Source organism: Zophobas morio, unplaced genomic scaffold (genome assembly GCF_036711695.1).
Source record: "Zophobas morio isolate AGI-343-1 ecotype UQ-CSIRO unplaced genomic scaffold, CSIRO_AGI_Zmor_V1 ptg000037l, whole genome shotgun sequence".
Classification (NCBI taxonomy): domain Eukaryota; kingdom Metazoa; phylum Arthropoda; class Insecta; order Coleoptera; family Tenebrionidae; genus Zophobas; species Zophobas morio.
This window is the reverse complement of record NW_026972142.1, coordinates 290,275-299,626: the sequence shown is the minus strand read 5'-3', so window position 1 is coordinate 299,626 and position 9,352 is coordinate 290,275. Positions and strand designations below refer to the sequence as shown.

At 33.3% G+C, this 9,352-nt stretch overlaps 1 protein-coding gene and 2 long non-coding RNA genes across 3 annotated transcripts; 1 reads left to right on the top strand and 2 right to left on the bottom strand.

Moving 5' to 3' along the window:
- Positions 1-4,568: 4,568 nt before the first annotated feature.
- LOC135139859 (uncharacterized) lies at positions 4,569-5,234 on the top strand. The gene is made up of 4 exons (XR_010282213.1): positions 4,569-4,628; positions 4,733-4,819; positions 4,896-5,042; positions 5,146-5,234. It is a non-coding gene; the product is annotated as an uncharacterized LOC135139859 (long non-coding RNA).
- Positions 5,235-6,017: 783 nt separating this feature from the next.
- LOC135139858 (uncharacterized) lies at positions 6,018-6,615 on the bottom strand. Its single transcript, XR_010282212.1, has 5 exons — positions 6,554-6,615; positions 6,439-6,495; positions 6,264-6,287; positions 6,143-6,208; positions 6,018-6,091 (listed from the first exon to the last, which is right to left on the bottom strand). It is a non-coding gene; the product is annotated as an uncharacterized LOC135139858 (long non-coding RNA).
- Positions 6,616-6,707: 92 nt separating this feature from the next.
- LOC135139876 (uncharacterized) lies at positions 6,708-9,093 on the bottom strand. The gene is made up of 8 exons (XM_064070227.1): positions 8,988-9,093; positions 8,881-8,934; positions 8,683-8,709; positions 8,598-8,621; positions 8,006-8,077; positions 7,881-7,952; positions 6,816-6,845; positions 6,708-6,739 (listed from the first exon to the last, which is right to left on the bottom strand). The coding sequence occupies exons 1-8, from the start codon at positions 9,091-9,093 to the stop codon at positions 6,708-6,710; spliced, it is 417 nt and encodes a 138-aa protein (XP_063926297.1).
- Between the last annotated feature and the right edge of the window lie 259 nt (positions 9,094-9,352).

Genomic DNA, 9,352 nt, shown 5'->3' with positions numbered 1-9,352 from the left:
TGGTAAGAAAAATTCCACTGTTATTTTGGCTTAATTTAAGGCGGGCTATAAAGGAAACGAGATCATAGCTTGTTTCTTTTCTATAGTGCAAGCTCTATCATAGAACTCGTTCAGATAATCATAATTATTAAAATGAGTTACATCTACATAAGAATATGCGCTTTTTCATAGGGCTTTCTCTATTCATATAAAAATCTCTTGTCTTAGTTTAAATTCATCGTAATAACTTTTCTTCTGCAAACAAACATTACAGCACCCTTCTCGAATGCACTGGCGTCAGAATAGAAAAGAGCTTTCCTTACTTAATCTAAAATATTATATGCCGATTCATCGACTCCTCAGTAGAAAATTAAATGTTATTGGAACCTCTTCGGCGCCGTGAGAAAGCTGAGGAGTTGTAAATCCCAATTAAGTTTTTCGTGGGTCAAAAAATTGTTTTCAATAGAGAATGTGTTTCCCTTCGTGTATTTCTTCCCATTCTTCGTTGGAAGAGTATTCTAGTGGTGCAGTACTTTTCTCTAGATGCCAATGTTTCCCAATATTATCGTACAACTCTGTTCTTACTTCATCTTTATAGGAAACTGTGAATCTTTTTCCTTTAAAGACTATTCCAGTAGTAAAGCTTCTATCTTCGGGGTCCTCTATGTCTCTAAATTTAGATGGGCTTTCCCGAGATAGAATTATATCATTTATGCAAGATTCATCCGAAACTATTACAAGTCATTCCGTAGAAGGTTCTTATTTTCAGTCGTTACACCGAAGAATTGTTGGAAGATCTAGGGTCTACAGATCTGTAGCCATTAAGATTTCAATCGAAGACAACAACATTCATCTCATTTTAAAAAGGCTTCCGTCTTTCGGAAAGCAGAGGAATTTGTGTTCTTAGTAAGACTTCAAGACTCGACTTTATTGACGTATTCTAATGCAACAAATTTATCCTCTCCTTCCAGTATTCATATCTTATTGGGATGGCGGTACACCTCCTTTGAGCCCCAAGTTTCCCAGAGCTTTGTTTTCTCATTATAAAATACAATTTTGCCTCTATTAATAACATTTATGATTTTACCATTTTCTATTTAGAAGGTGTATAATGAATTTAACTTTTTATTCACGTTATCCACCAAATATTATGGTCTACTATAGTAATTAGTTTTTTACCTATTGAAGAGGTCTGTATATCAATACCTGATGAAGGATAAGACTTCTCCGATAAATATTGAGTTTAGATTTCATGCTGTAATTCGTTTTTAGTAGTACTGCTCCTTTTACTCTCTTCAACGGCCAAAATATTTTTTACTTCTTGGTTAAACTCAGTTCCTTCGGTAATTTCATAGGGTGATACATTTTGCTTACATCTTTATTATCCTCAAATTTTACCTGTGTTAGGGATCAGCTGTAATGCATGAATTTCTTCAGTTTCAAGATTTTGTAAAGATTTCTCACCCTTAAGACTATACTTTCTTACACTGTCATAAAAGGATCTTACTTCTTTAGGCAGCCTATAAGCGGCAAGAATTGTTGGAATGGCATTTAGAAGACCAAAAAACAGTCGCTTTTGTTCAATATTTTCATGATAGAGCAAGTTACTATGCCATCTTTAGTCAAACCTTGTACCAAAAAAGAGCATCAAAAATTACTACTTGCGAAAATACTATTGCGAAGGGAAATATAAGTGTTGGCTACATCATCCATTTAAGAAATTTTCTTTTATTTCTGTCTCTGTTAGAAACTATTAAAACCTATATACTTTTCAACGCTATTCGAAAGGTTATATTGTCAAAAATACTGCTTCCAGAATGGTAAGGGCTAGCAACTTTAATGATATCATGAACTAGTTAAGGAGATTTAAGAGATGAGATGAGCTTTAATGTATACTCATGGCTATAATGCCTGAACGTAGCTTCTGCCTTCGAAAACAGAAAGTGTGACCGAAGCGGACACCTCTTCGACTTTTGTTTGAGTTATAAGCCATGCAGCTAACTCAGTTATATTGAAAGACTCATGCATAGGAGACGAGTTACCACTTGTAGATAGAAGCGTGTGCCTGTCTGTATTGTTCTCTGCACATTATATTAGAAGCATAAATATTTTCATTTATAGAAATTAAGGGGTTAAATAGTAAAGTAAGAGAAGCAAATTCAAAATTTTGAAACCCCAAATAAAATATACATGACGTTTTTAACCCCTGTGGTTGCATAAAATGTGGAATATGCAGCATTTTTACTTAAGCTTTTATCCTTAAATTTGAAAATTATGCCCTGTAAAAAAGACAGTAGCAAGTATTCAGAATAATTAAGATAATTTTTTCCCAGTAGTCATTTATGTATTTTCTATAGGGACGCCAAAACAAGGCTTTTGACTATTTCTAAAACCTTTTCTTTTGTAGAGAAAATACCTCACCGGGTTTGTGCTGTAAAAGCTAGACTCATTAGTTTGGTCTATAGTGTGAAATCAAAATTTTTTACCACTTTTGCAATATTTAATAGACGGGCTGAGAAACCTATGAGTTAGTGAGGTATCCATCTTACAAGGAAGAGGTTTAGCACTTACACGAGCATCAAAAGTAAAGTTAGGTAAAGTAATTTTTAGAGAATCCAATATTGTAATATTGGCATAACCGCATTCGTTTATAGATAAAATAGTTTTTTATCTATCCCAGTAGTTTTTAAGAAAGATTGGGCTAGGTTATTCTCTACGGTAGCGGAGCGCACGTCCTTCTAAATCCCCTCGCATACAGAATACTAACATATTATGCTTGGTAGGCATCTATGAACTTACCTAATTCTCGAAAGATATATCTCTTCTAATACTGTCTTCGCTTTTTCTAGTGGAGACTTAAATTATGCAAAGGGGTTGGTCTCTTTCAACTGCTATTTTCCGTTAATATAGACGGTTATAACGCGGTTAGTCACCTGCCACGATATAAAACATAAGCCATAAAGCTGCCAGGAAACGTAATTTGAAAAAAACTAAAGAAAAGTTAACGTTCTTTATATGAAAATGGGAACAAAACTAAATAACCGGCGGATGTAAAAGTGGGGATTATTTATTTATTAATGCCAGTTCTTCCTGGTGCTCGAACGAGTGAAAACTTCGAATACTTAGGCTCTCAATCAGGAGATAGCAGAGATATCACAAAGAACATTTAAGGCGTCATTATTTTTTCACATTGTCAAAAAATAAACAGCACTTAAGCGAGTCACGTGGCGGCGATAACGGGCCCCACCCCATGACTCCTAAATAACTTTGCTATCCAGCAGGCGATTAGTGTGTCTGGTGAGCCAGTCTTAAAGGACAACGACATGGCGTTGGAAGACAATTTTAGGGTTCAACTGAAGGTCCCGGTGAAGAGCATTACTTCATACAACCTAGGCAACTTTGTCAGAACACGCAGCAACTTGAACTGCCGACGCTATCGCAGTGGAGTCGTAGGTCCAAGCAGCAGAAGCGTATTTCATTATTGGCTGAACGTAAGACAAATACAGTTGCCATTTATTCCGCAGAGAAAGCTTACTCTTGCCTCAAGTAAAGGATAAAGCACCCTTGACCTTCGCCACTACATAGTCCACGTAAGGCGCAGGAAAATTTGTTGTGAATGAGGGTTCTCTAGGTACTTCGTTTGAGAACACCACGTAATCTACACGCCATTAAAGGTTAAGGGCACCAACTAAGGGACGGGATTCTTGAAATTAATATGAACTCTGCTTTTCATCGCATTTATAGTAACCTTCCCAACACGGCACCAGACAGAAAAGGTAGGCAGCTTATACAAATTGCAAATAAAAGGGCGAGAGAAGTGATCCATGAGGCCCTGCTGTCATAGATCGAAGCGGCGACCGGGCATCTCCCACGCGCACGCTGAAGACGGGGCAATTCAGATATAATTTCAACACGTTGTAAAGGCTGTGAGAGAAGGATACCGAGGGCAATTTGTGCAGTAGACCTTCATGTGCCAAATTTGACCAAATGCCTTTTCAACCTTAAGGAAGGCAGCACCTGTGGCCTTATTCTGGTTAAAAGAGCAAATGGTCCATTCAATCAAGCAGAGGAGCTGCTGGATCGTTGAGTGCCCTTGCCGAAATCTAAACTGAAACTCGGCAAAGCTTTCCGAGTGTCAGCGACCTCTTTAAGACGGCGTAGTAAAACGCCCTCAACTACTTTGCCGGTCGGTACTTACTCGATGCTGACTTCCGTTTAAGTGTTTTCGGTAGCGTTATGACGATCGCCGTCTTCCATCGAAGATTTTATAAGGAAGTAAAGATAATGCATCCCTATTATGGCATTTTCTTCAGCATCCCGTTAGTGATGCCATCGAGGCAGGCGCTTTTCGTTTAGGTAGCACTTCGACCATTGCTTACACCTCGTCAACATTAACTAAATTAAGTGGTCCTAGTTAACGGGAAGGGGTAAGCTTAGCTGAAGCACTCCATGGTTTATGCGAAAAATGAGCTTTTATAGGACACCAAGGGTAGAATTTGGAATTTTGTGATGTTACATATAATTAAGGCTTGCCCGTCTGAAGGGACAAGCCTTATTAAACCTTTAAGGGATGTCGCGAGCTTTTTTGTCGTTTTGTTGCTGAGTGTTTTGTTAACTGGTGAACGTTGTGCTACTCGGGCAGCTCGAGGGTAATCAAATAATTATACAGCTCTTTTTAATTTGAACTAACTCTATTATATTTCTGTGATATAATTTAACATATTACTCTTAATTTTTGTTTATGATATATTAGTTTTCGAAGTTATTTCCTTGGGTTTCCTTCCCAGAATGCCAGTTTTAACGAAATATTCTAGAGACGAATCCTAAATTTTCACGGCAGGTCGAGATCTAGCATTTAATAAACCTTTCGAGGAGTTTCCTTGAGTAAATAGTTTTTGCGAACGATCTCTCTCTAGGATTCTTTGCCGCAGGGACTTTTGTTTAAGTGATCCCAGTTCTGAGAAGCCCTTTGATAACTGTTCATAATTTGTTCAATTAATTTTCTGAACTATGGTCCTACCCACTGTAGTAGCTGCTAATTCGCTTGCCTGTTTCTTATGTAGGTTAATAACGCTAGTATAATCTTGATCTAACTCTTCCACATTCACCACCTTTTCTTTCGGTTCGTCCTACGTACTTTTCTTAATATTACATTGCTTAACCTAGATTCACCCTCAACGTGCTTCTCATCACTGAGTTTACATCTCTTGTTCTCCGAATAAGTCAGTCAAAATCTTCGACGAAAATGTGTTCGCTCAGAGGTACTGCTTACAAACCCGTCCCCACTAATTTTAACTTTGAATTTTTGCATTGACATTATTTAGATCTATACTAACGATCCCCTTATAATTCCTTACTAAGTTATTTCGGCCCACCGTATTTTTCATATATTTTTTTCGGTCATCCTCTCTAAAAAAATTGGATCAAAAAGGTACGCACTTCCTTTTAAAGAGATGTAGAAAACGCCTTAAAAAAATTGTAAAAGAAATTACAGAATGTCGTAGGAAAGAGAAGATATAAGGCTTATCCGGGGGGTGCAAAGATATTACGACTCGTTATACTGTATTATATAGCTTATAGTTTAGAACAACTTCGATTCAGGGCTTAAGACTTGTAAAATGAGCTTTTATAATAAAATTTAACTTCGTGGGGCAATAGTTTTCTGCCTGAATGCCTTAAGGAAAGTTTAAGCACTTAACTCTTTTTAATAATAAACTACGCGAAAGTAATGACTTAAATATATCTAATTATACTATTTTTCTCTTTATAAGAAATAACTGTGAAGGCATTCCACTACACATGTTAATTAATGCTGCTAACTGAGTCTTATTAAATCTTTAAAGCACAACAAAATTTGAAAACTTCTTTGTAAGATTAACGCTCTTTACTCGGCGTTTCACAAATATAGAAGTTAACTTTACAGTAGTAAAGAACGAAACATTTTTCAAGCGTTTTGGTCTAGACGGTGTCTCTGACAAACTGCGTATAACACCATTTTTCAATGCACAGTAGCAACAGCCCTGATCTTATTATAAGAATTCTCTTAAAAAAATTTAGTTAATTTTTATTAGGACCAAGAAGAGCTTTTGCTGGTTATTAAGTTGACTCTACTCTAGAAAGATAAATAAAATAAATAAAATACACTAATTAATGTAATTCATACCGGTAGCTTCCATTTCATCTATTAGTGAACGTACTTGCGGGTACGTGCGTTGTATATAATCTAATACTTTTTATCATTGAAAGTATAAACATACGAAAAAAAAGTGGAGGCTGATGCATACCAGCTGCGTCGTTCACGGGTTTATCTATAAATTATACTAGTTAGTATAATATTTGGCTGCTTATGAAAAAAAGAAGAAAATAATATATATATATTAATAAACAGGAAAAAAAAGGCTTAAGTATAGCATAGCAAAGATGACTTTGCAACAATATAACATGGAAAGATTAAAGTACAGTCATTGCTCGCCATACTCATGTTTCTCCGTACTTGAACTTTTTGAACCAACTCATCTTTATTAAAAAATAACACAGTACTGCACGTTTATATTCTGTTTTATATTTTACTCACTCAATAATTGCTCTTCCCCACCAATGTCTTCCACATCTTCCACATTATTTTGATCTTCTTCTGCCGTAATCATTTGGTTTAAAAATATTTATTTAATGTATTATAGAAACTGTTTTTAATTAAGTAGGGTATACATAAAATATAAACTATAATATTACTTACCCTCATATGAAGTGGGACCCCTATCTTTATTTCAAATTGCAAGTGCAAATATAGATATCAACGTTAAACAAACTTAAGTTTCGTATATCGTAGATGTTACCTAAATCACCTTCCCAAGTAGCATTAGTTCCTATATAAAAATAAAAGTAAAAGAAATTCACCACCCTAAACTATTTAGTAAAAGTCAAGAGTACAATATAGTAGGCCTGAGCAACGTTTTAGAAAGTAATATTATTTATAAGGGTGTATATAAAAAATCAAGGTAAACAATTTATATAATAATATTAACTTATAACCTTGTAATAATTTTAAACTATGTTAGTTAAAATGATAATTTATATACTACGTTGTATTCTAATAATTCTATGATTAATGGTTCAATAATATAAAAAATTAAAACACTTGTAGATTTTAATACATAGTCATTCGTTATTCCCGTTTAAGAAAATAGCCAGCAAGGGTTTATATAAGAAAAATTATTTTAATCCTTTTAATAGAATGAAAAAATTTAGGTTAATTTAAATTTCCTGAAAATCTAATTAAAACTTAAATAATTTATTATTATTATATATGATGTTTATATTAAAAAAAATTAATCTAAATTAACACAGAAACTGAAATCTACAAATTTACTAATTATTTGAACAAGTTTGTATGTGCGCAAAATTGGAAAACTCTTGAGGTCCTAACGAGCTCAGCGCATAGGTCAGTGCACATTTTTTACTAATCTCAACTTTTTTTGGGGTGACGATAAGGTATTATCACAAAAAAATCTGGGAAAAAAGGTCTTTTTTACTCATTTTTTAAAGAAATGTTTTGCATGTTTAGGAAAATATTAAATACTTGTTGCTTTACTTTTGTAAGCTAAGAAATTCCCATATAGTATAGAAGTTCAGATCTATTAGTCCTTTAAGTATTGAAATTTATTTGCTTGGAGCATTAAAAACTTACTATGTATCATAACTAAACTCTTCTATCTTGTATAGCTTTTTTGATGCACAAAATACTTATTTAAATATTTTTTTTATAAAATTATTGCATTCATTTATTACTAAATTAAGGGCCTCTAGGGAATGGTGATAATAAACTCTTTTAATCCATTTATAAATTTTTTAACAGATATTTTTAAGTCACAATGGGGAATTAATATACGAGTTATTGTAACCTGTCGCTTGCTGATTATTATCATTCTGTTCACTTTGTAGCATCTCCCCGTTAGAAGGAAGAGGTAATGTGCCTTTTTAAAAAATCACGATTATAAAAAAGGAGTAGTAAAAGGTTTATTATAACTTGTTGCTTGCTGTTTAAGATCATTCTGTCCTCTTTTTAGAATATCTCCTGTAGGACGAAAGAGTGTAGAGCCTATTATTCCGAGAACAAAAAGTTGAACATAGAAGTCTCCAAAAGTCTATTAATTAATTCTAAACAATTTGCTGCTCTACTTTAAATTTTGTTATGTTGCTCACTAATAGACATAAATTATATTATTCAAACTTTTGTTTCTTGGTCTTACTAATGCGAATGCACTCCATCAATAATTTGTTAACTAACAAACAGAATTACACTACATCGTAAAGTTTAGCAAGTCTAAACTGGCAGCAGTCACTATAGAGGTTAGCTTCTTTGGGATAAAGGAAAATATTTAATAAAAGCTTTACAGAACAGCGCATAAATAAAGCATAAAAAAAATGGTAGAATAATTGATTTTAATATTTGCTTTGGCCCACTAGCAATTTTATTTTTCAATGTGAGAGATCAGGGTTAAAAATATATATATATCGAAGTATTATTAATAAGAATTTATAATTTTCCTTCACATTAGTCATGTATAGTTACTTGAGATTTATTGTCTTTTTTGTATAACCTGTAAAATTAAACTTACGAGCAGTTCCAGGGTTATTGCTTCCTTTGGTATTTGGTTTAAAAGTAAGTTTAGGTAAAGTTTTTAACAAAAAACAAATAATTACCTTCATTAGCGTTAACGTTAAAGACTCCTTAGAGTTAAAAAAAAAATAATGAATTGTAAATTAGTAAAAATAATTATATGCTTGATAAAAAATTATATTGAAAAGAAACAAAATACCTCTATCCTTTGAAAGAGATAGAAATAAAATTTAAAATAGTTGTGTAATTTTGCATCAAAAAAAAAGTATATGCATAGGTACTTCTAGTAGCGGCTTCCCTATAACTTCTTACAGGATTCTCATATGTTTGGGAGGCTTCTTATTAACAAATTACTCATAAACGACAATAATAGCATTTTTTAAAGTACCCTTCGCGAGGTCATTTAGAAAAGAAAGTAACCGTTGTGGGTTAATGGGTGCAGATAAGCTATTTAAAACAACCAAAGTGGTCAGCAACAAGTAAGTAAGCACCATTCTAACGAAGATAAAAGTTTTCCTGTGCATAACTACGCCCGTATATATACTAAAAAGCTCTGCAACTTTTATTTTAGGAATTTAGGTAAAATTATTCAATAAATTATAAATAAAGAAATTAAAATTTATTTCAATATTTTTTCCAATCAACTTCGCTTAAACTCTTAAGTGCTAGTATATTTAGAAAATAAATTTACTAATCACTTTTTTATAATAATTACCATATAAGGAGCTAATATTTTAAGGAAAATAACTTTTT

What these genes read in the sequence shown, in the direction of transcription:
- LOC135139876 (XM_064070227.1), bottom strand. Translation starts at nt 9,093, where the DNA reads ATGGTGCTTACTTACTTGTTGCTGACCACTTTGGTTGTTTTAAATAGC. An exon ending in CAATAACCCTGGAACTGCTC is followed by an intron (nt 8,078 to 8,597) that starts GTAAGTTTAATT and finishes TCGGAATAATAG; the next exon opens with GCTCTACACTCTTTCGTCCT. An exon ending in TAATAATCAGCAAGCGACAG is followed by an intron (nt 6,846 to 7,880) that starts GTTACAATAACT and finishes ATTTTTATATAG; the next exon opens with GAACTAATGCTACTTGGGAA.